At 34.7% G+C, this 27,089-nt stretch overlaps 1 protein-coding gene across 2 annotated transcripts in view; it reads left to right on the top strand.

The window, feature by feature from the left end:
* Nucleotides 1–22,167, top strand: part of LOC118198501 (histone-lysine N-methyltransferase SMYD3-like) — a 62,031-nt gene extending 39,864 nt beyond the window's left edge. For both annotated transcript variants that reach the window (XM_035370192.2, XM_035370191.2), the window contains exons 7-12: nucleotides 2,776–2,881; nucleotides 16,883–16,999; nucleotides 18,194–18,296; nucleotides 18,387–18,558; nucleotides 20,863–20,980; nucleotides 21,847–22,167. In XM_035370192.2, the coding sequence (XP_035226083.1) occupies nucleotides 2,776–2,881; nucleotides 16,883–16,999; nucleotides 18,194–18,296; nucleotides 18,387–18,558; nucleotides 20,863–20,980; nucleotides 21,847–21,888 (658 nt within the window). In that variant the 3' untranslated portion in view covers nucleotides 21,889–22,167. The remainder of the gene's footprint in view (nucleotides 1–2,775; nucleotides 2,882–16,882; nucleotides 17,000–18,193; nucleotides 18,297–18,386; nucleotides 18,559–20,862; nucleotides 20,981–21,846) is intronic.
* Nucleotides 22,168–27,089: the final 4,922 nt, after the last annotated feature.

Genomic DNA, 27,089 nt, shown 5'->3' with positions numbered 1-27,089 from the left:
GTTGCTAAAGAACCACATTCTAACATTTTTAACTTTTTAAAACATACTAAGTTTTATCACGTTATTTGAATGCCCTGAATACAATTTGGGTTTCAGAAGATCTAACTAGGATCTAGTTATATCATCAAAATTTATCCTTTGACTTTAGTTATTTATCTGTATTTTATGGGTTTTTATAGCCTAAGTTCTTCGCAAAAGAATTTTGTGTTTGATTTTATTGCAGGTTTTATTATAAACTTATTTTATACCTATATGTAACGTTGTCTTAAATTTCCATTTGTAAGTATGCACCAGATGGTGCATGTGTTCTTTTCCTTTTTAAGTTTTGGAAATGCACAGTTTTTTGTTTGGCGCGACATAACCCCTATAGGGTTTGTGCCAAAAAACCCCAACCAACCTCTTTAGCTGCAGAAAAAAAAAGAAGGCATTTATATTCAAAATTGCGCCAAATTAAGGTCCGTTTTTTGGCCTAACTTAAACTTGTTATCTTAAAATAATAAATTCTCCCACTTAGTGCACAGATGAAGAAAAGATAATAAATGTCATAGTTTTTCTTCGATTTAGTAATAAATGCACAGGGGGAAGAAACCTGCAACTTTCAAGAAAATGTAGTGTATTTTATCTATTTTAATATTAATAAGTTAATTTTTTGAGCGTTATAAATACTTACAATAATATCTTTAAATTAAAGCTATTTTTTCACCCACAGTTTAAGGTTTTTGAAAATTTAAAACGTTTCTTTGTTGCGAATTGCGTCTTTGCAGTCGTTGTCAACATGATAATGACATTACTCCTCACTCCTGTTTCGGAGAAAAAAGTTCTATAAACGCCCTTCTCCTCAAATATCCTGGTATTTGTGCCCTATTATTTCGACTGCCGGAAAGAAATAATTCATCGTACACATCACCTCGAAGGTTCAGAGCATGCTAGCACCGGAAATGCAGGCATTTTTTAGCAAGTTATCAAACTTCTAGCTTCAAATAACTCAATTATTCAGCATAATTTTAAGGAATAAAGAATTTATGTACTGCTTATCTACACTGGTTATCATAAATTAAGGAAAAATCGCAAAAATCACGATTACTAAAAGAGTTACATGTAGAATTTTAGGAAACTTACCCACAATATACAACACATAGTAAGGTATCAAATAACATAAAAATAAATTACCAGACAACTATGGAAGTATAGAAATTAGCACATGTATAAAATGAACAAATCGAAGGTGTCAGTTTGCTATAGGAAAAGTACCTTCAATATGGAATATGGTCTCCTCTAGAAGCAATACAGCACATACAGCGATGCGTGATGCTTTCAATTATGCGATCTATCAGTTCCATAGGAAGCGAGAGCCATTGCTCTTGCAAAGCAGTTGCAAGCGCGGCAAGGGTCTGAGGGGGCGGAATTGAGAGCAGTTAGACGTCTCTCTAAAGCATCCCAAACGTGTTCGATAGGATTCAAGTCTGGAGATCGAGCTGGCCACTCCATGCGCATAATTGTTTCCTGTTGAAGATAATCATCTACGATGCGAGCCCTGTGTGGTCTTGCGTTATCATCCTGTAACAGGAAAGCATCACCTATTGCCCAGGCACATGGGCGCACATAAGCATCAAGGATGTCATCTCTATAAACCAGTGCATTCACGGTGAAAGGACATGGAGGTTTGTGCGTCCACCCAAAGAGATACCACCCCAAACACAGACACTGCCTCTTCCGTATGCATCTCTTTAACGGATGATAATGGGTTCCAGGTTTTCTCCATATCAAATAACGCCTACTATCGCTTTCTAGACTAAACCTGGACTCGTCCGTAAAGATAACAGCCCTCCACTGATCAGGCGTCCAGTGGACATGTTGTCGTGCCTACTGCAAACGGTCTCTCCTATGGCGTGACGAGAGCGGCACGCAAATGGCTGGTCGTCTCGCATACAGACCACCATCGTGAAGCCTTCTACGCACATTTGACACCAACCTTCCGGTGGCTGCAGCAAGGGAGGATCTAAAAAGAGTCGGAGTAGCAGTTGTATTCCTTCGTGCACATAATGTCAAATATCGGTCATCGGTGGTCGTCGTAGCAGTTCGCTGTCCTTGGCTTAACCTCAACCTCCTAGATGCCGAATCTGTGGTTTGAAATCGCCTCCAAAGTCTATGAACCACAGAAGGACTCTCATTTAGCCATCTGGCCACTTCTGTTTGACTTTATCCTGCCTCTAGTCTCCCAATGGTTTTCCATCGTAGTTCTGCAGGCAAATGATGCCTGGAGGTCATTGTTACGAATTGGCTATCTCACATTTCTGATGTCACTATCACAGTAAAATATGTGGGCTTACTCTCAAACATGGACTTTTATTCTCCTCGCAGATGACGTATTCCGAGCGCAGCGCCACTCATTTGCATATTGCAGTTTTCCTCAGCTACTCTTACTTGGCAACATATTCAAATTTTACACGGTTTGGCTTATTTTTGAGGGAGTTATAGCTATTGTAATTTTTCCTTAATTTATGATAACCAGTGTATATTACCAGGAACTAATATTTTTACCATTGTTTCTCGCTTAGCAGGTTTTTCGTATGCTTTTCCATAATCAGATAGCCAATGAAAACTTTCCATGTTTTCAGAGCTCTAGAGGACTGAAAGTCCTTTAATGTTTTGCCTTATTTAAAAAAAAAAAAAAAAAAAATTCTATATTTTTCCATTTTAGAACATTTTTATGTACATAAATTCCTGCCATTAGCTTTCTTGAACTAATTTGATTCTTCTTTCATTTCTATTTAGTATTTCTAAACTCAACTATTGCTGTCGACCGACTGGCTCTATTTATGTCAACCGTCGTCGGTTAGTATTGTGCGTCAACAAACAGGTGCTTAAAGATCCTGACAAGGTAATCGAGACTTCAATTAGTTATTTTTTAGAAACTAGAAGTTTTAGACAAAAAAATCTAGTATTTACAGTAAGTAAAATAACTTTTTATTGTATTAAAAGTTTCTGAAAATTATTCCAAAAAACCTAAACTGTGAAATGCCGAGTTTTGAAAATTTTGGAAAATTTCGGCTGTTACGGAAATCTAAATCGTAGAATGCTCATAAAATTGAATTTCAAAAAATTAGTAGTAATATTACGGATGTATTACTACTCATTTTATATTACTACTAACTGGTATTGAAATTTTAGACGTTTTTAATAGTTCAGTACAAAAATTAATTGAATATTTAACCGTTGGTATTTTCTACAGGAGTGATCTTTCTAAATTTGATATGCACAAGACTGTCGTTATAACTCCTCATTATAGAGATTTCCATTAGTGCTAGATGCAAATGGTTAGAAATCGTAACAGTCCATCGAGTTCACTTTTGTTCCAATAAGACTCATAACACCCTTTTTCTGTAATAAATGAGCATTTGGTAGTAACATGTCTGTAATAAATGAACATAACTGTATTTAAAATGAAAGAAATTTCAGACGTAGCTATTGCATTTAAAAATAAAACTGTTTTCGGCTGACTGTACTCTATTTTCATTGAGTGAAATCCAGAAACCCTTTCCTTATATTGCGTATAACAAATATTTTATCAGTTTTTCCTTTGGAAAATTACTGTAGTGAATATAAAAAATTCGTACATCACAGCAAAAAATTTTGTTAAAATCAATAAATTCAGATTTAACAAAAATAAGTTAAATCTCTTTCGGACGTATTTAATACTGGATTCGTTCTAGGAAAATAAATTTTGAGGTGGATAACGTTAAAAATATTTTCAGAATTAAAAAATATTCGTCCAATTTTTACTTTGTTTTGATAAAGTTTGATTAGCATTAAGCAGGCAAGCTTAGCATTTGCAACTCCTTGAAGTGTTTTTGGGTACTGAATCCATGCAATTTGAAGTGTTCAGTATGTCTGAAGTTATCAATATTCGTCCGTTATTCATGAACCTCTGCCAAATTTTCTAAGTTGTCCTTGTCTTACAGTTATCCTAGACTATAAGATTTCGAAGTCGTAGATAAGTTTCCCTCAGTCACTTACTAGCTTCATCAGCAGTTCATCTACCACGACTACGAGATTCCGAAACCAGAATGACATACAAGCTAATTCTTTATATACACAGATTGGTATCATTTCAATCTCAAACCAAAAGAAATCACATTTTACAGATGTCTGCGTAGTTTTAGTGCGTTTGACTCTAATTTGTGTTATCACTTATATAAATGTAATTTTTTATAGAAATGCATTATTGAGAGAAATGCATTTTGAATCTACCCGTGGTTAATTAAGTTAATAAAACGCAGTTTTATTAAACCAAGTGGCCTACGATAGCTTTTTTTACTCATTGTATTGATTTACGAAGCCTAAATGAAAAAATTGACAGTTCCAATAAAGTTGAAATATCCGCTTGAAGTATCTAAACAACTTGGGTACTGTCTGTCTATGCGAAGAATAGCTCCCACCACAGTGTCTGGCGGGTAGCGGTCGCTATAGCAACAGGGCTAGTATATTTTAGGGTGTACTCCAACTGCGCTAATGAAAATCCCCCCCCCGGTCGAGCTATAGTCCAACTGCGCCAATCAAAATTTCTCTCCCCCCCCCGTGCTGCCTACAGGGTTACAATTTAACTTTTCGAAGCCAATTGTAGCCAAGAAGAAAATAAAAATAAATAGAATTACATATCACAAGTAAAAGATATCTAACAAGCAGGCTAATTACTTGAATAACGGTAATAAATGCGAGAGCTAACAAAGAAAATAAAAGGTATTGGTAAACATACATATTAGCATTACAAACATCTTTCATTTATGATAATATCATAAATAATTATAAAGCATACAAATTATATTTTTAATAAATTACATGAATAATAGTCAAGATGTCTGAACTAGACTGGAAAATTTACGAGTGCAAAAAAATTATTCCATATCAAAGTGTGTTAAAGTGTGTTAGAAATATTTTTCGTTAATTAAAGCAATCATGTAAATGTTTGCAGAAATTAATAGTTAAATTTAAAAAAAAGCTTAGCATGAAATATATTATAACAACATTACTATGCGTTTGCATCACTGATGTATAAATTGTAAATAAATTTAAATTATTATGCTAAGTTTTTCTAAAATTTATCTAGAAGAAATGAATTAAACAGTACTGCAAATTAATATAATCAATCAGGCCTCTTAATAAATAAAAGCTTATTTTTTTAACCAAAAACTAAAAATTAGGATGCAAAAGTTTGTGTAATATACTTGGAAATATCTGAACATATAATTAGTTAGAAACATACAATTAAATTAATAACAAGCTAATTAACAGTAACATTAAGCTTAATTTCATTCAATCTAAAACAAGCAATCGATCAGGAGCTCCACATAACTGAAGTTTTAATGCTATTTTACGTAGATTTGCGTATAAAATAAAAGTTGCACTTGTGAAACAAGTGAATACCGTACTGATAGTCAACAGGAATTAAAATACAGTGGTTAAAAATATAACTACTTGTCAGAAGGTATGCAAAGTTGCCATGGCTAGAGAAATTGAATGATTATAGAAAACTCATAAAGTTAAGCGCTACAGTGTGAAAAGAAAATTCTGGAATAAACATGTTAAGAAAATTAGATGGAGAAATAATCCTTAATTTATTGATATCCATATAAACTCTATGCTTTTGGAAATGTGAATATAATTTGCACCGAGTATATAATTTGCACCGAGGTATCAATCACCGAAACTGAGTTAATCCCTTTCTTTATTTTTTCTTATTAGAGGGATTTGTAAAACGATATGCTAAGGTAAAGGCGAAAATTTTTGCAATATTTTTAAAGAATAAATTAAAGTATTTTTACTTCATGAACTGAAATTTTTACGCTACATTTTTATACAGTAAATAAGACTTTTCCGCTTGGTCATAAGACCTTTTGAAATTAGGCTGAACAATATATTAAAGAAAATAGAAGAAGATGCAGCACACGTAAGAACAAAAGTGGGCTGAATTAGAGATTTACATGTTTAATGAATGAGTTAAAATTACCTGTATGCCATTATGAAATATTAGGAATGTTTCATAAAAGCATGAGTGAAGAAGGCAATGACAATCTAAATCATTGTAATCTAAATGTATATCATTATCAGTATCTGCTATTAATTTCAATACTGCTGAAAAAATTATAAATGAATTATATTATAAATCACATAAACTCGTTGCATTATAAATTACAACAGTTAGAAATATTATTAGCGTGATTTAGCGACCATCTTTGTTAAATAATTTCGAGTAATTAATTTTACAAGTAATTTAGCCTGAAACTAGGTTGGAAAATAAGCTACATGCTGAAGATTAAGCTTTGCCAAGGTGTTAGAAACATCTTCTGTTAACTAGAGTTGTGATGCAAGAATTTGTAAAAATTATCATTTAAATATAAATTTGCATAACTACAATACAAAGTATATAAATTCTACATACATGAAAACTTGAGTACAGTGCAACAATATGTGAAAAAGGAATGGATTAAAAGGGAAGTGAAAATCCCAGGATATGAATATAAGGGAGTTTATTTATTTTGTTAATTATGAAAATTCTGCTGACGCTCATAGTTATTAACTTATTAATTAAATGTATGCCAAAGTACGTCAGGTGGAAAACGGAATAAATATTTAAACGTTTCTAGTATTAAAATATGGAATTTGTAACAAAGTTAAATAACCTTAAAATAACTTCAATGATTAAAAATGGAAAGCTTAATACGGGAATATATTGCAATAATATTAGTGTGAATTTAGAACGACTTAAGAAGTCCAATTTTTAGATTTAATAAAGATAATTTTTATAATTAGAACTGTTTACCTAAAATGGTAAATTTGAAAGTTAAAACCATTCTGCTATCCAAGATGTTAATATTTATCTAGACAAGAAACTTATTTAAGGTGAGCTACAAATCCGATATTTGATAGGTTGATTATGTCATTAATCTATCAATTTTACTATTCAAAACTGATTATATATATATATACACACACCATCAGCGACTAAAATCTACAACTTGGAAAGTTTTTAATTCTTGCAGAAAATAAAGATCTGGCTCATAATTCCTTTAAGCATCATAAAACTTTAAAATGAGTGTAAAAGAAATTTATTTTTTAGCACACGCCAGATTTTAAATTGATATTTGTTTTACATGCACAATTTTTACAATATTGATAAACGAAAATAAAGGCTTGCAATCTCAATAGAATGTCCCATTAATGGCGATAAACGACTTTTTGTAGCACCCAATCTTCTTGGAAAGAAATGGGGTACAGGAAACGTCGCGCAGTTCGTGGATTCGAAAAGAGGGGGATGGGGATTTTCGATCAAATTTGGCGCAGTTCGTACCCTACCATGTTTTAAATAGGGGCGAGCCAAGAGTTGCTTTATTGTTATTTTGTTTTTGGTTACTGTTGGCTGAGGGGAAAAGTTAACATTCGTCTTCAAGACACCCCTACGGAAAATGGGTCAAGGCTCATTTCTACGGCAACAGCTCTAGACTAAATGGTGAGAGGTTTTCTTATGATAGACTGTAAATGCAACTAAAGTCGCTACTAGAGCCGCGTGTAAGTACATGCAAAACTTTGATTTCCTTTCATTTAATATAAGGCGAATTGCGTCAGTGTCTAATAAAGTGAATAATTGATGAATTCTGAATCATAACCCATCACGTCCTATATATTTCTATTAGTAAGGTTTCTCAAGGTGATATTTTTATAAAAATGCTCTTGATAGTTTGAGCAAAGGTAAAATTATATAGTTGTCTAATAGTGAACTGCCCTTAAATTCAATATCTAATTCAAAATGAAGCAGTCTGTCTTTTTAGTTGGAAAATTGGCCAAGATAATTATTTTTACGAAACGAATAGATAAAAGTTAATAAATTTAATAATGAATGCAGTTTTATACGAAAGTATCGTTGAAAAGCAAATTTTATAGACACTTCCTTAAATTTATTTAGAAATTTAGTGCCAAGACAAATTAAGACTATTAACGAGTCTAAATGTCTCCGTTAATTTTAGTTATGGAACTTTTTGCTTTTATTACATTGTAGCGGTAGATTAAGTCTAATTTTTACTTCATGGCTACCAAAACATGTTTTTTCGAACCCTTCCAGGCTCACCGGCAGTCGAGCGGTAAAGTCGCTGAACACTGGTAGCTCGGTCCGAGGTTTGAATCCCGCGAACGGGGTGGCTGCATGAGCGTTTTCGTGATTTTCCTAATGTGTAACGTGTATACGAGCCAGTTTCCTTTAGTCCTCCACGAAGGCATCCCTCCCTTTTGGCAGATAGCCCTTGAGGCTTTGCCGTAATCACATTAACAAAAACAAACCCTTCCAACCACAGTAATGACCATAACAACGTAAGTGTAATGACCACATCAGTTACCTTGGAATCATTGGTCCGGAACAGGTATTTAAGGAAATAAAACCCACAGGCTACTATTTTAAGTACCTCATATGCCTCAACTGCAGAAATTTCAATTATAGTTATGTTTAAGAGTATTATATATATATTTTTGTTAAAACATGTGTTAATGCAAACCTTGGCTACGTATATCTTGTTCGCATAGAAGGAAAAGTATACATCTCTGTTGACATCCTAATTCAAACATTGGCAACATTTTGTAAGCGTGGAATGAGTATTGTAAACTAACTTCTTATATTCAATCTTCGGGAAAAAGTCACAAAACTGAGGTGTAAAGTGAATTTAAAGTACTTGATGCACACTGCGATATCAATTGAAAGCGAGAGCAAGACTTCATCCGATTTCAGGTGACAGAAACGTGTAGTTACCGGAGTCTATTGTAAGGGAAATGCAAACCGTCTACGCTAATAATAATTAATAGCTTTGGTATTTGCTTCCGTTAAAATACTGTATTAAAACTGAAGCATGATCTAACTCCTATACGATAAATAAGAATGCTTAAGCATAAAACATTTATTATGAGAAAAATAAAACTAGTTATAGCAAAAGCTCTGTGCTAGCAAAGTAAACATGACCAGCGTTTGACAGTTCCTAAAAGATAAGTTAAAGTTCAAATCTAAGCCTTCTTTGCGTACTTCCACTTTGCAATTCTGGAACGCATAGTTCTAAAACTGCAGGCACAACTCTTAGGACAGTCTTACAAGTCTAATCTATGTGAAACTTCTAGTTTTCTTGATCTGGGGAGGTGCCTTATAGAAACGTGAAAAATGTTTGTTTACATGTTTAGAAGGAACATTTGACGATGTCGGCAATACTGAAAAACCTCTGGGCAAATCTATAATTTTAGACTAGTCTTTGTAATGACGGACTTTTTTCTCAAACGTTTATCCCTTGCTCTTAATTTTCAGACTCGAGCAATTGCTTCATTGCCTGGATACACTCGCAAAACACCAAGCAACGTTAATACGTTTTGTAGAACCATATCCCATTGATATTATATCGAAATGTATGTCACTACATTTTCTCTAGCCATAATGGATAAGTAATGTTAAATATCCGTTCCTGAATTTTCGCTTCAAATCTTCTTGCAATTTTTGCATCTATATGAATTGTTGGAACACTGTACCCCTATCAATGGCATCTAATTATGGAACATTGCTGTTGAAACACTTTACATAAATACTGCTGGTGAAAATGTAATTAAATCTTATCTTTAGATACACAAGTCGGTGGTCTAGAATTTACGGCTTCGCAGTCGCAAAGTACAGTACATACTTCTTGGTTAATTCTAAACACTAAGAATGAATGATTCATCTCAATTATTCTTGAAACATCCTTCTGCTTATTCGTTCTCGCCAGTCAACCCATCTTGTGGCAGAATGCAGCTAAACTACTACGTTATTCGCTTCGTTAGAACAAGCTGTAATTTCATATCATTCTGACTTCAGTGAATTATGTGGCTACGAAATTTGTCTCATTATCGGAATAAAGAATAGATACTCCTCTTCTAGAAAAATTCTGAATGTGTATAAAAGCACTAGTCCACAAGAGTTTCATGGCTTCTAAGTTCAGAACACGGTAAATAGCGCAAGTATACAAGACGATCCACACTTTGTCTCCAGAATTTAGCTAAAGCGGACTTTCATAAATCCATCTCGGGAACTTAATTACTTCCATATATCACCAAATGCGATCTTTAAGCAGATATAAATGGAACTTGTAAACGGAGGACGTAACTTTGTCTTTTGTATACGATAGATGGAAATCGCTTGTTTCATTGTTTTTCTCAATTTCGTAATCCACTATATTCCTGTCATTCAAGTAATACTTTTAAGCTCGCATGAAGACTCTGATAATAAAAAATCAGGCAGACTTAAAACTACAATATAAATTCAGATGGTAATAAAATAGGAATTTTGAGTTTACTATCATTGCTGTGCAAAAGTTTCCTTTGGATCCTCAGCAAGACATTTTCATCCTTGAATACTTGTTTGTTTTTAAAGAATTTATTAACTCAATCTTTAAGTTTACTGCTGTAAGCAAGGTTGCTATAGCTTTCTGGGCTTTATTATGTGTAAGACGACTTTTCTCCCCCCCCCCCACTCTAGACAATTGTCTTGGAACGTTTCGATCCAGTCAGTCATTCCATCTTTTATTTGGAGAAATGCAACTCTAGCAGTAAACCCTTTGTGAGTGTGATTAACGACATCTTGCACTTGTAAATAGTACTCTTACCTTTTCTTAGTTGACTTCATCTTCTGAAACTTCACAGTTGTCTTCCGGCCATTTATGGGATCTTTTTCAAGCCTCTGAAAACTCCCACCATTTGCAGGAAAGTTTGGGAACTGGAGACGAGGTCTGCTGAATTGAAGTCTCCTGTAAGTGATACTAATTATCAACGTTACTTAACTGACGTATTTCTTTGCGTCTGTTGCCAACAAAAATATTATATTTTAGCATTTAATTCAGGTTACAATGGGTAAATCGTACAATATTTCGCTTTCTCGTTTGATTTTTGACATTTTACTCGTACATAGACAAGTACACCACGGGGAGACCGATCCGACCATCAAATCTTTCACCCCGCCAGTATTTTCAGTACCTTCATGCCGCATAGGCATTATAAATTTGCAAGCATCCATACCAGCTCTGGGATTTGACCCCGGGCTCAACGATACGGCATCTAGCATCACTAATCACTATACTGATCGATGTTTCTTGCATAGAAATACATTGGAATTATTAGAAGCTCCTAAGAAACTAATCTTGGAATAGTTATTAAGCTTGTTTGAAGCCATTCTAGCTGTACCTGCAGTAGCTGAATATAAATTTCAGCATCTTTGACCTCAGGAAGATGCAAGAAGACGCATTGTCGCTTGCATGGCAGAAAACACGGATTCACGTCAGTTCTTAGGTTTTTAAGTAATCTCCGGATCTGACGTTTACACTCAAACCTGTTCATGTGCGGTACTAGTAGTTATATTATCAGATTACTACCGCGCAAAAAAACTCATAAAAAGGACCGCACAAAAACAGGTTTGAGTGTATCCATCCAAGGATTATGTTTCATCTGCCTTTTGTATGTATTTCTGACATTCTTCATCCCATTTCTACTTTCCTTCCAGATTTCTTGGCGTACAAATTTCTGCAATTATGTGGCTGAGAAGATATATCCATTAAAAATCAAAAATTGTTTGCTATATTTGAAAGCAACTGTCATGTGTACTGGGCTAGACAAGAGTTAAACTAGGTTTATGTCGCAAAACATTTCGTCTGAGGAAATTTGCACAGCAAGTCCGGAACATCCTTTTCGAGATACCTGTTATATAATCAAAGAAAAGATCCGGAAACAATGGTTGCAACTTTGGGATGTTCAGCTTTACAACAAGTTGAGAAGTGTAAAGCCTAGAACTGAGCATTGGGATTTTAATAGAAATCGTAAGGAGGAAGTTCTATTGGCTCGCCTCAGGATTGGTCACACTAGAGTGGCACATAAACTACCTTCTGAAAGCTAAAAATGAGCCTATTTTTTAAATTTATTTGTTTAAATTGTAATGTTTGTCTATCTGTCCGTCCTATTTTATTTGAGTGTCCAAGTTTGAATAATCTTCGTCAGAAATATTTTAATATCTGTGACTTCCCTCTCGACCGTTTAATCGGAAGAGGGGTCAATTGTAAATTTATTTTATTATTTAAAAGGGACTGGCTTGCTCTACACAGAATCATAAAGTGGTCCAACAACAATGGTTTTTAATTTTCTAGCCAGAAAACCGTTTGCGTGCATTTTTGTCACAAAAGAAATCTGCATCCTGATCCAGAGCTGTATCTTGACGGCTCTTTGATCCGCGTTCAGCCAGAAGCAAAATTCTTAGGAGTTGTATTTGACAGAAAGCTCACTTTCCTTCCGCATATCGCCAACCAGCGGCCGAGCGGTAAAGTCGCTGAACACTGGTAGTTCGATGCGAGGTTCGAATCCCGCGAGCGAGCGGGCTGGCTGCATGGGCGTTTTCGTGGTTTTCCCCATGTGTAACGTGTATATGAGCCGGTTTTCCTTAGAAAGACCTCCTCGAAGGCATCCCTCCCTTAAGGCAGATAGCCGAGCCGTCGAGTGCTTTGTTGTAATATAATAAAACCAAACCCAAAAAAAGGAAAAAAAAAAAAAAAAAAAAAAACCTTCCGCATATCTTAAATGTTAAAAAAAATGCTAAAGCTCTCAACATACCGAAACTCCTGGCCAGTACTTCATAGGGAGCAGAACGCTATTCCATGCTCCGCATTTATAGAGCTTTAATCCGTTCCAAACTTGACTATGGCTATGTTATCTATGGATCAGCAAGACCTGTGCTACTGAAATTGGATCCAGTCTACCATCAAGTGCTACAGATTTGCTGTAAAGCTTTCAGAACATCTCCGGCCCACCAGCGGCCGAGCGGTAAAGTTCCTGAACAGTGGTAGTTCGGTCCGAGGTTCGAATCCCGCGAACGGGCTGACTGCATGGGCGTTTTCGTGGTTTCCCCATGTGTAACGTGTATACGAGCCATTTTCCCTTAAAAAGTCCTCCACGAAGGCATCCCTCCCATTAGGCAGATAGCCCTCGAAGCTTTACAATAATCACACACACACACACACACACACACACACACACACACACACACACACACACACACACACACACACACACACACACACACACACACACACACACACACACACACTTTCAGAACATTTCCAGTCCAAAGTTTGTCATCTGTTTTGAAACGTATCTGGAGTTCAGACGCAAGCAGTTGTCCATTGATCATTATAAAGTAATGTCACAAGCCGAACATCCCGTCCGACTCGTGACATCTGATCAGTACTGGCGTATCTACCAAGCACGTCCTTCATATATCCTCCCACCCTTTGATCTTCGCATTCACTCACTGATTGAAGAATTAAACCTAAAAGATCTGCATCCCCAAAGCTTTAACCTTTTCGGTATTGCTCCCTGGCAAGAAGTGAATATTCACCTACTTAACATTTTGGAGAACTTAAGAAGAGATAAAGGTAAGGGGGACACCAGCGATGTACCGTAGGTCAACTGGTAATGCCTTCTCATACTAACTCTTTGAAAAAAAAAAGGGGGGGGTAATTGCAAGTTTTATAAGAATTTGCATAGATTGAAGCTTTTCAGAAGGTCTAGAGTTTGCCTATTATGGTACATCGTGAAATTCCACAGTACGCCCCGCATCCAGTATTTATTAAAAATAATGGTGTAGGGCATAAGTAGATTACAAAATAGTCGGAATACAATTTTCGATTCACAAGATAAATTGAACATCTGATTTGGTGCAACAAAAATAGGAGATAAACATAATTAATAAACGAATAAACATAATGAGATAATTATAATTAGTACTGGCAACACAATGTTAAAATGAATTGTTATAATAATGCTGAAGAGGTGGGTGTCCATGGGTTATTTCAGATATATTGGTTTATTGCAGTTTATAAAGTTCACGAGCAGAGCCATTTTGTCCATAATCACAGCATGTAAGAGTTCACTAAGTTTAAACTGTATGTGGACTTGCACTTGACAGAGATCTAGGCCGTAGGGAGAGAGTCTTTGCATAATTTTCTGAAACTTTGGATATTGATGTTTATCTTTAATTAAAAAACCTTTGGAATGCCAGGAGATCAGTTCTTGGGGGTTTTATGTGAATATCCTCAGTTAAGGGGCATGAGAAAGTGTAATGATCAGGAGTTCCCTGTTCCCCACATGTACAGATATCAGAATTTGCCAAATTTCTTGCGTAGAAATATGTGGGGAAGGGTCCATGTCCTATTATTAAGTAATTTAGTGAAGGATTCGAGTTCAGAGATGCGAAGCTTACATTGGGGATCAAGTTATATGTGCGTCTTCCCTGTGGAGCATTGTTCCACAAATCTTGCCAAGATTTTGAAGCAAGTTGTTTTAGTTGGTACTTGAAATTTGAGCGATGGCACGGAATGATTATTTCAGTACCATCTTGATTAATAGCTGCTTCTTTGGCTAGTTCATCTGCCTGATCATTACCAAAATGGCCACTATGTCCTTTGATCCATGAAATTTGAATTTTGTAGTTTGGAATTTTGCCAAGAAAAGAATTTGTCGGATATCAATGGAGAGGAAGGTAAGGGATTTTTAATAGCTAGAATAGCTGCTTGGGAGTCGGATTTTATACTAAATTCGTTGAGATTTTTGTAAATGGCTATTTCAATCGCTGCTTTTATAGCTGACAATTCCGCTTGGAAAACACTATTATTATGGAGATGGCCTTTCCATTTGAGGATATTTGAGGGGGTAATTTGAAAAGACTGCGGAACCAACTTTTTCTTCAATTTTTGATCCATCAGTATAAGCAATTGGAGATGAACTTGAATTTTTTTTAAGAGCAGTACCAATGATGTCAAATATCAACAAATTTTCCTAGAGCATAGACGCAGTCATTCTAACTATACGAGCAATTTTTACTGATGGCTCAAAGAATCATGATCATGTCGGGGCAGCTTTTGTTTGTGATGAAGAAATCAATAGTAGTAAACTTCATAAAGCTGCATCTGTCTTTACTGCAGAAACTTTTGCCATTTTGAATTCCTTAATCTTTATCTCTATGCAGAAAGTTCATCTACTCTGATTCTCTGAGTGCTCTTGAATCAGTAAATACAAATACTAGCCACCCTTTGGTCTTAGAAATTTTAAAGACACACCTCCGTTTTAGAAATGCAGGTTATTCTATTACGTACTGCTGGGTGCTTGGACATGCAGCATCAAAGGCAATGAACTCGCCGATGTCGCGGCAAAATCTGCTGATATTATCTCTGAAAATGATGTCCCTTTTACAGACATGGAATTGCATCAGAACAAAGATCTTGTCCAGGTGGCAAGAACTCTGGGAATGCCAGATTCTGAACAAATTAAGGCAGGTAAACTCCAATTAGGAGTATTGGGAGTCGAGAGGGAATCGAAAGGAGGATATACTGCTCACTCGCTACGAATTGGTCACTGCAGACTGACACGTCAGTATCTTTTGAAAGGAGATAATGAGCCTATTTGTGGCACTTGCAACGTTCCCGTTTCAATCAATCTCATTTTAACCTGCTGTCCTGCTTTTAGTCAGAAACGTGAATATCATTTTAACTCTACGAATGTTAACAGATCTCGTTGGAAGAAACCCTCACATCAACCTCATAAGATTTTTAAGACATCTCCTTTTTACCATATGATTTAAAGTTTTTTCTTTTTATCCTGCTCTACCTGTTAGAGCATTTCTCAAAGTCATTTCTCCATGCCTTCATCAGCATTACAGGTTCATTTCAACAATTCATCTGATACAGTGTGGTCGTGCATTTTGGATTTTATTCACCATTCGTCTGGCGCATAATAGCCTTCAAGGTTTTGTGGTATTAAGTCAACCAACCAACCTTGGGGATTCTCTTAGCATATCTATTAGTGCTTCTGAACCATCCTCTAAATTCAAACTACACCAGTCATTAGCTGTTTAACTTCTATAAATTTCTCCAGATCCCTTTCATTTTCTATACTAGTGATGTAATTTACATAAAATGACCACTTCAGTTTTCCTGCAGATCCTTATACGCAACAGGAAAATTATCCAAATTGGCTTACTTTTAATCTTTGGATTAAAATATCTTGAACCTGTGATGCCATCTCATCTCTTCGCTGCTTGACAGTGTTATTAGATATAATGATACTTTGTCAATTTTTTAGCCGTTTTCTGTTCAAGGACAGATGCAACTATATCCTTTGTTGCAGGCATCAAAAATGCTTCAATTGTATGCGATTTTCTGCATTTAGCTGTGTGCAAACTAGCTAAATATGATCTCGCATAATCAGTGTTTATGCTACTAAACGTTTTGACAGTTGATTTTTGAGAACAAAACTGAATGTTTTCTTTTAAAAAATCTAGAGTTTTTGTCTTTTACTCTAGAACGTTTGCTATATAAATGCAGCCAGTATTGTTTTTTATACAGCCAGTATTTCCCGTTATGAATTGGTAACTGAACAATAAAAAGCATTAGTTTTCTGTTTTAAATGTAATTTCGGGGAACTAATTATTGCTCACAAACAAGTGTCACTATGTATCCTCAGCTATTATTCCCTGAAGTTAAGTCTGAACTTGAAGGCACCGAATTGGTCATACTTTCAGAAATTTAGGGTGTTTAATGACGGGACTAAAAAAGGTTCAAAGAACTTACTTTTACAAAGCTACGCAGAATCCCTGTAAATGAGCGTGAAGCTATAACATCCGAAAGAATGCAAAAGGCTTTAATAGTGATATTTTTATGATGTAACACGGGGATTTTGTTCCGAAACTTTGTAGACTTATCCCTTTGTATTTTCAGTGACACAATACTTCAGTGATAAGCCTTGGCTAGGTTTAACCTAAATGTCTTTTAAAATGTATTTTTCATTACAGGTGACTTATAATTGTCTTCCTATGGTTTATTACCTGTGTTCAGACAAAGTATTAAATTATTCAACACACATGTTTTTCAAGGAATGCCCCTGCGCTGAATGTATCTTACCATACGGTGTAAGTATTTAAACTTGTTCTTGGTAGTTTCTCCCATGCGTTGTCCCTATGTGTTTTTATGCAGCATGATTTGTATAAATGTAATAGCATCTCCTTTTAATAACTTGTGCTTTTGATTATCATCTTTCCTTTATTCTAGCTTGGTTATTGATACATAGATGATGTTAATCAGTTACAGAATGAACTTCATTAGTTTTCTGCCTACTTATTTCATGTGAAACGCATTTCTTCTGCATTCTATTTCATTTTTGTAATGTTTTGTTTAGAAAAGCTTTCGTTAAAATTTACTGTTAAATACAAAACCAGAGATTTAAGCTCTGTTTAAATGTAGTTTATGAATTTAAATTTTGCGTTTTAGAAATGAATCATTTAGTGCTAACAGCCGTTATGGAAGTTTTGACTTCTGGCAAAATTAAATTCGTGACACAGAAAGGTCTTCGGGTTTATTTTAATATTTTTCGTTTATCTAAATTAGATCGGAAGATTTAGATTTTTTTTACTCAGGTCATCGAATTGACCGATAAACCCGAGTGCTCTTTCTTAAATGTTTTATCATTCCATGGGATATGGAGGGAATGGAGTAAAATATAATTGCTTGATTGTAAAATAAGCCCTCTGATCTAGTAAATCAAGATCAATGAAAACTCAACGATAGAATCATCAGATAAGAATGCTTAAATTGGAAGTTTTAATTAAAGCATTAGATGTGATGCAGCAAGTTCATTCCAAAAATAAATTTTCAGATATCTTCTGACGTGAAGGTCACTTAAAACTATTTTTCACTATTCACTTACAACAACGTTTCTATATGCATATCACACATTGATTAAAATATGTGGTATTGATAACTTCGATTGTAACTTGATCTTAGGGTTAAACCTAATCTTTCTAAAAGCAATACTAATAAGAATATTGCATTTTACCATGATAAGGCTCATTTCTCTGCAAGCCAATCTGGATTATCTATGCATCTAAAAACATCTGTAATCATTGTTGTAATTGTTTTCATATGAATATCCAGTGCTCATAATTTACTAATATGAAAAGTGTAATGAAAGCAGTTCGTATTGCTAATCAATTATTAAACTTAAACAAAACATTTTGAGTGAAAATGGTAAGATACAGTGATCAAATGTATTAGTCTTGCTTTTTTTCTGTAGCAAATAAATGTGCTCGCTCTACTTTATTTTATAGACGTCTATTCTTACGAAAGTCTTGGATAGAGAAAAGGCCCCTAAAGTCCTTGTGGCTACAAAAGAGATCCTGCGCACAGCTAATTTGATAGACCTAAAATCACGTGAGCCAATCTTTCTAATTTTGTTAATTGCATTCCATGTTCCTGTATACCATATATAATTAGATTTTTTAATTTTCTTGCTGAAAATAGTCCAGGATGAAGTGCCAAAGGAAACTGTAGACAGAGTTCTGCGTGATCAAGATAATGTTCTTGGGGTCACTAACATTTTTCGCCTGCGTCTTCTGGCTCTGCGATGCTTCGCCTACATAGGACCTCTGGAAGATAACATCCAGACTCTCGAAGCACTAGTTGTAGGCATACAGTAAGCATTAGAACATCATAAATTGTTTTACTATTTCCATTTTGTTTTCTTGGCTCGCTAGCGGCAGAGCGTTAAAATCGCTGAACACTGGTAGTTAGACCTGGGCTCGATTCCAGGCAAACGGGCTGTTTGCATGAGTGTTTTCTCCATATATAACATGTATATGAGCCAGTTTCTCTTAAAGTCCTCCATGAGGCATCTCTGCCGTGCTTTGCCATCATCAACTAAAACTAAACCATTTTGCTTTCTTAACCCTCGAAATGTAATTGCTGATAATGGCTGGAGTTAGTTGAAGCCAGGAAGCGTTGATATTTCATTGAGGATTTGATTCCTAGCTCCTGAATTTAAAATGTTTTAGTTTGTTCCATGCCCGATGTCAATTTAAACTTTAGCTGATTTCAGCCTTAAACTGATGTTGGGTTAAAAAAACTGTTTGGGAGCGTAAAACATGAATCACTTTCATGGAGTAAAGCATGCACGCCGTATCATGCATATTTGCGCTACATTTCAAACACTTGCTGCTTAATTAAGTACCATGCTCTTGCTTTACAAATCGGACAACAATTAGTTTGAACTTTGTCGGTCGGTTTCGAACTGGCTTCTTCGAACTTCTTTCTGTCTTTTTTGCTTGGTGAAAAATCACTCTCTCCGTGTGATCAAAGTGATGGCTCTACGAAAGTGGTTAAGTAATTTAACATAATGGCGATAAGTCCAATCGCATTGGGGTAACCCTACTGTATTGGAATCATGGAATGTTATTGCCTCCACACTGAAGTAAGAGTCTACGTTTTCAAAAAAAAAAGCTATCTGAATATTTTATGCTATCAGTCATAGTGAGCTATACTTTGAGAAAAATTAAATCATCCTTGTAATATTTTCAACCGTGGTACTGAATGTAATTATACTAAATTATTTAATGCATGATTATATTTTATATACGACCCTGTAAATTTAATGACAGTAAATTTTGAATGACTACAAAATTTAGAAACCTTATCCAAAGGTCGAATCCGATCTATTGTGCATTAGGAAAATATACTGACCCCCCCCCCTGCATACTCTTGGTTATCAGAACTTAATCAGACGAACGTCTTTCAACCTTGTATAGAAAATGAGCGTGAAGATGCTTGAACCTTGTAAAAAAATACCAACCCAATTGAAAACTGGAACTTAATGGTGTTGTACGCATCTAATCGAAAATTTGACAGACTAAAAATGCCCAACCTGTTAGTTTTCTCCATTTTTTTTTAGGTAATTCCCTGATTACAGCCGGAGAAGTCTGGGCAGCTCAAAGAATTGCTATTGTGCTTATAATTTTCCTTTTATATAGCTAGTTCTATTGCTAGAAACTTTGTCAATAAGGTAAAATTCAAAATTTGTCGTTCAACTTCGAGTCCCAAAGGATGATTTGCTGTAATTTTAAAACTGAGTCAGGACTTGTCAGTACCGAAATAACAAATAAAATATTACGACGAAAAATTGAGGAATATTATCTAAATAAGTTTATTTTGCTTTCTAATCTTTAAATAACTGCATTAGTAGTACATAGATATTTAGAGACTGGAATGCAGTAGGCAACTGCATGTTATGCATCACAGGGAAACGAAAAATTTGTAAAAACTAACAAATTTATTTAAAATCTAAAATCTTTCCATTGGCAAACGAAACATGGCTGCTTGGAGTTAGTTTTTGTTTAGCCTAAATAAGCATTATCTCCTTTTAGGAAACCTTCCGAAAAGTCACCCTTGTCTAACAAAGTTATCGATCGCTTCGACCGCAAATAACGCCTTTATGGCTGTATGAAAAATGAGAAAAAATTACACAACTACGGGCTTTGCAACTCGCTGACTTTTCAAATAATTAATCCTCAAATGTTATTTTCAAAGCACTAGGGACTTAAGAAATGCTTTAAAGAAGGGTATTTTTGAAGAAAATTGCTTCATACTGCGTTATACATAAAACTTGCAAAATACTAAATAGCCAACATACAGCTTGAAAGCTGGTCTCAATAAAGTAAGAAACTAATGTGGTCAATTCCAAGAGTTGAACCTGCAATTGCGATTATTAATTTTCTTACATAATTGGCTTCTGAAGGCAAATTCTGTAAGAAACTAGGTCTTCTGTGAAAGGCCTTAAAGAATATCTATATTGCCTATCATGTACAAATCTTGATCAGCTGAATTTACATATTCTTTTAACTGAAGTAATCCATTCTGTATGCATAAAAGAGTAATTTCGAAAAGTTTTTATGACATATTAATGCTGTCATACATTTTATAGAGCTTTCCTGTTAATACTTTCCAGAATTGCATTTGGAATATATTGCAGAGAATTAATTCCAGTTTATGAGAACTTGGTGGAAGCTTACCGGAGACTAGGGAGTTCTGATAAGCAAAATAAGCAGAGATTGTTTTCCTTAAAGGTAACATATTTTAGCTATTTAAAAAATATACAATGAATGTGTAAAATGTCATGAACGTTATAGTTGGAAAAGTCCGAAGTATTTGTTATGCATGTTGTTGCATGCTACAGGGTCAATAATTGTTTAAATTTAGCAGGCTGGGTTAAGATGAGAGGGGAAATACTTGAAATTTCATTTCAGCTTTCACAGTAAATTTTTTTAAGTAAGAAATGTAAATAAAGATGTCTCAAAAAGAAAAGCTATAATTCTTAATACAAATGTTGCAGATTTCGCGAAACTAGGGTCTGAAATATGTACAGTAAATTTCTCAGTAAATCGGTCTTAAAAGGTTGTTAACTGCAGTTTTGAACAGTTTCGGCTTCTAGGTGCAGCCCTTGTCCAAAACGAGAGGAATGCATTATCGTAAACTTCCAAGAAAGTACAGTCTCGGTCAATGATATGTACTTTCTGATCGCATGTCAGACTCTTGCTAAGTTTGTAAAAAAATTCGTCACCAGTTTGCCAACACTTTTATGCGTGTATATATATATATTTAAATTCTGATCGGACTAATTTACTTAAAATTTGATTTTTTTCTTTTTATATCACTGCGTTCAAAAACGAAACTCGGAAATGCCTTAAAAACTGAAATTACTTTTTTAGTTTAATTTTCAAATGTTCAACTATGAAAAATGTTTTGACTCTGCAAGATTTTATTTAAAAATATGAGAAATAACTGAATATTTAAAAAATCTTCTATGTATTTTGATATTTAATCATTCAAATGTTTGTATTTTAATGATAAATGAATGTGAAATGTAACATAATCTGCAATTTCTTCATTGCTGTTTTAAAGTTTTAATTGTGCTGGCTTTCGATTATTTTAGCTACTTCGTCTTAATCGTACCATACGGGATGCATTCAAGTAGTCCTTTGTTGAAGCAAGCAGTTCCTGGATTTTCCTTTGTACAAAACTGAAGCTTGGTAAATATGAGCCCAATTTTGTAGCTTCAGATTACATCAGGGATACGTTTTTATACAAATAACATAGCTTAATTCTTTGAATTTGATACCTGTATGTAAACCGTGCTATTTATTTATTCTGTCAGTTTGTTCATATTGTACTGCTTTTTTTTGTGAAATTTTAATGTTTTTCTTGTGAATTGTGAAATTTCTAACCTGACTGGCAATAAAGCAAAATAATTGCAGCAATGTTTTGTTCTTTCCTCCAGTTAATCTAAAATTTAAAGTAAATACATTGTGAATTTCCAAAGATAACACTGTTCAGAAACTGAAACATAAATTTTAAATGTGTCGTGACTTTTTAAAAAATTTTAATGATATTCCACGCCCTTTTTAAGCACATAGCTCAGTTTCTCAAAATCGGTCTGCCATGCATAAAAATACAGAAGGTTAAAGCATTTTGTGTACTAAAATCGTTATATTTGTTGGATATTAAAGGACGTTAACATTTTTTAAATTAAGTTCAATATAGAAGGTTCTGTAAAGTCTGAGCAGATTTAAATGCATATTTTAGGTATCTGATTCAAATCCTCATTTTGTCGGTCTGTACCAGGATAGGAAAAACCTCAGACTTTAAGCTCCCAAGCGGTCCTTTCTACGATTTTGTGCGGCTTTAACCCGTTCTTTAAAATTCTCTCATGAGACGATGCATAGGAAGTTCAAAAGTTAAGACCACCCCCCGGAAAAAAAAAAAAAAAAAAAAAAAAAAAAAAAATATAATAACGCACTGTAATGGGGTTATCGCGTCTAGCATTTGAGACTAGTTTCGCTAAAACTCGGCAAAGAACTGGTTTTCACGCAAGTTAATCATTTAGAAATCCTGGACAGTTCGATTTCCTGAAATGCTACTTTCGTTGCGCTGTTTAGTTAGATGTGATGCTGATTTTATAGGCTCTCAGCGGAAGTGACGGCCTAGCCATGTTTTATTCTCTTCTCGGTATCTACGTTTGCTCGTAGCCACGACACACTGCAGTTGAATGTAGCAATACGCAATGATTTGTCATTCAACTAATCACCTGTGCTTAAGTTTTTCCTAACTTAAAATTTAATAAGTTAACCGTTCATTATTTCTAAAAGTTATGCGTAGAAAACATTTAATACGGGGACCCGAGTTTCTGCATTTTTCTTGATTTCTGTAAAATTTAAAATGGTGTTTATTTCTTTGAAACATGAAATGGTATTTATTGTATAGTATTAGTTTGAAAGTGCCCAATACAAATAATTTAACTTAAAGGACCATGTATGTGCTAAATTAGGAGAATCTCAACAAGCAGAGCTACAAAAATTGAAAATATAGCTCTTTATAAAAATGCTTTTAGCATTTTTATAAATTATTATTTTCAATTAAGTTTTAACTTTAGGAAAACAAATTTTAACATTTTTAGGTTCAAGGAAAATAAGGAATTGTCAAATAATTTTGTATAAACTGTGTGTTTTTATCAGGTATGACACAATGAAATGATTTAAGTATTTCCCTGCAAGGTAAAACAAAACCTATATATATGTTACAAAAAATATTCTTTTGAAAGGTGACGTATTTCAAAATACTCTTCCTTGGATGAATCTTTAGAACTTTGAAGTTCTTGGAACTTTCCCGCTTCTATCAAAAATTTTAAGTAGAAACATAAGCACAAAAGCTACAATAATTATGTAGCTGTTTTAGATTCCTTAATTGAATACATGGCTAGAATCCCGTATTCTGAAGAGCATACTCTTACATTCCAACTAACTTTTGAACCGCATCTGATCGATGCCTGAAAAGCACCTATAAAATTGGAAAGGGAACTAATAAAGTTCGGAGAATGTATTAAATCATTTTGATACCAAAATGAATACTAGTGGGATAACAATGGAATACCAAGTATGGAAAAATGCAGTTTAAATTCAAATTTCAGTGGACTTGCATACCGTTTGCTTTCCTTTTTTTGGAAGTACTTACATTTGTTAATAAAAAAAATCTCGTATACACGCGCGTGCAAAATTAAGCGAACTTGAAAATTATGTATTTTTACAAAAAGTATTAACCCGAAGGTATTAAGTATAAGGCTGAAGAAGTATGCAGATATTCAAAATCGAATACGTAAGCGTGCACATGCATGTATGTGGAGTTGATCTTAAAGGGCACAAGGAATTTTCGGTGATGTGTATGTTCGTATTCCTTCACGACATTCGCCGTGTTTCTCTCAAGAGTTCGGTAAATTTTGTAAGGTATATGGTAAAATGAGTAGCCAAGAACATAAACGAATGATTGAATGAGATGGAGAATTGTGCAGGCAGACCAATCGCAAGCTGGCTGCAGAGCTCAATCAACGTTAAGCCCAGTGTCGTCTGCAATTTGTGGAAATAGTTTCAGAACACAAAAATAGTCAACTTGAAGAAGTCGAGATTTAATAAGGACAAATGGGGATCATTTGTTCACTTTCCGTGCGGATTGCTATAGCTTCACAGCTCTCACGTGAGCTGTATGTTGCCAATTCAAACACTTTCACGGTCTACAGTTGTCCGAAGGCTTCATGTGATAGGGCTGTATGCCGGAATCCCCGCTGTTCCCGTCCAGCTCATTGCAGCACGGAAGAGAGCGCGTTTAGATGGTGCTGACATCTTCCTTGGACCAGGTTTCAGTAGAGCTCCGTGCTTTTTACAGATGAGTCGACATTCAGCTTGGACACTTGATTTTATGTGTACCTGTATCTGGAGACAGCGGGAAAACGGAGAGCCCCGCCTTTTTAAGCATTTCATGTTAAATTATACTAAAGTTGCTACAAATTCAATATAATTTCACTAAAATTATTTGCATATATACAAAATTCTTAATTTTGCCCCTTCCCAATGACCACACGGCCCACCAGCGGCCGAGCGGTAAAGACGCTGAGCACTGGTAGTTCGGTCCGAGGTTCGAATCCCGCAAACGGGCTGGCTGCATGGGCGTTTTCGTGGTTTTCCTCATGTTTAACGTGTATACGAACCAGTTTTCCTTAGAAAGTCCTCTACGAAGGCACCCCTCCCTTTAGGCAGATAACCCTCGTATGCTTTGCCAAAATGGAATAATCCCATGATCACACATCCCGGGCAGTACATTCTCTGGACAGGAAGGCATACTTACAACCAAGGCAAATCGATGCAATACTAAGACAACAATTTCAATAAATAACATGCAACAAATAAAATACTGAATCGATAATTAAAATTCATAAATTTACAGATAAGACCACTGTTTATACTTGCAGTTTATTATTTACATTATATAGGATGTTTCGAAACTCTTGAGCAAAAATTTAAGGGGGATAGAAAATATCTAAACGAGCAATTTTCGATGGGCGGAGAGCAAGCGGTGAACCGCTAGACAGCGCTGAAATGGGAAGGATAAAGCTCGAGTTTTTGTATGCATTTTAGGTATAGATTTGCGAATGGGAATGCCCTTGAAGCCGAAAGATTGTACAGGCAACATTTCCGGAGGAGAACGTGCCAGACTGAAAAATGTTGGGAGTGATTGCATCGGTGTGGTGTGAACCGGGATCCTTCATCATCGGCGTGGTGTGAAACGGGATCCTTCATCATCGGCATGCAAGATACAAAGTGGGGCAGGAGTGTGCGGATGCCAAAAATTTTAAAGGACATTTTTGCAAAGAATGGAAGATCGTCCGGATATTAGCACGCGAGAGGTTTTCTTACCGTAAATGTGCCCCACCCAGTTGTTTAGCGAATATTACCAGGGCTCGTACACATTTCTGCATACGGAAATTAAATGCTTTTAAGGACGATTAATGGAAAAATTAAGGACCTATGATCAAATGAGAACTCAGTAATTCAATTAAAAAATATTATCTATGCCTGAACTTCACTTTTGTAATACCATCCTAAAAATAAAAACCGTAAGTAGGATGCATTATTATTAAACATAATTAACATAATTATGAAGTTTGAGAATAAAGTAAACTTTATGAAATTTATTAACTAACATTAAATAGTTTATACTTATAATAATTGGACATATTTGAAAGAAGATAAGTGACATTTTATTTAGGTTTTACTAACAATTAGCTTTGTTTTGATTTTTTTTTAAATCTCACTTTGTCACGTACTTGCTCACTCTAGAGGTTTAGTAAATAGTGAGTAGATTTTATGTCAAGCGGCACAGGTTAAAATGAGAAGTAAAATCCTAATCGGCATGATTCAAAACAAAAGACTGGCCGTTGTCACCGCTCTTGCCTGCCTAGAGAGTGACCTGCTAATCAGAAAAAACCTGAAAGGCCTGATGTAAGCACGGTTGGCAAGTTTTGAAAGTTAGCTGGGCTCTGTCTGACACAGTTAGTGTTGTAGCTTCGTGTAGAGTTCCAAGGGTTGTAACTCGGTTAATATATTTTAAGATTCTAATAATCCACTAAAGCACCAGAAGTGATAGGTTGTTTTGCATTATGTTAAGTCTCACTAGATCGAAGAATAAGTTTTACAAGAATTTTTACATTTTTGTGTTTTATCTTGTGACCACGGCAATGGTTAATGAAAGGCAATAACTCTTTTTAATATGCAGATATAATTTTTAAGGGCAAGCAGTTAGTTATAAGTAATTAAATTAGGTATTAGATAACCTTAGTTATTATGGATTTATATGGCCACTATTAAATTTTATTTCCTTTTTAACAATATTTGTTAAAACAGCCCTATTAAAATCACAATCTAATAAAATTTAACAGTTTAAAATACATGTAATTTATGACATTGATTCTTAAACGGTATTAGGATAATTACACATTAAAAGCTAGAAAACATTTGTTTTGTAGCAGCAACACTCAACAAAATATTTATGCGTCTTTTTAATTTAAAGACTTCCCAGACATTTTGGCTAATTTATATCGATTTCCTTCTCTTTAAGTACCTTTTCTAACAATTAGAAATTCATCTCAATACACAAAACAATGTTCTCACTAGTTTCTGCGTGTTTTATTTCCTAACCTGTCAGCCTCTCCACAACATGTTAGATCAATCCTTTAAATTGTCAGTTTTCAATTTCTTTATTAATAAAAAAATTCTTTATTAATAAAAAAATTCTTTATTAATAAAAAAATTCTTTATTAATAAAAAAATTCTTTATTAATAAAAAAATTCT

The sequence above is a fragment of the Stegodyphus dumicola genome, chromosome X2, assembly GCF_044657685.1.
Source record: "Stegodyphus dumicola isolate Sdum_Otavi_A_Nest chromosome X2, ASM4465768v1".
NCBI classification, from domain to species: domain Eukaryota; kingdom Metazoa; phylum Arthropoda; class Arachnida; order Araneae; family Eresidae; genus Stegodyphus; species Stegodyphus dumicola.
Note: the sequence above shows the minus strand (reverse complement) of the source record. Positions and strands in the feature narration are given on the sequence as shown.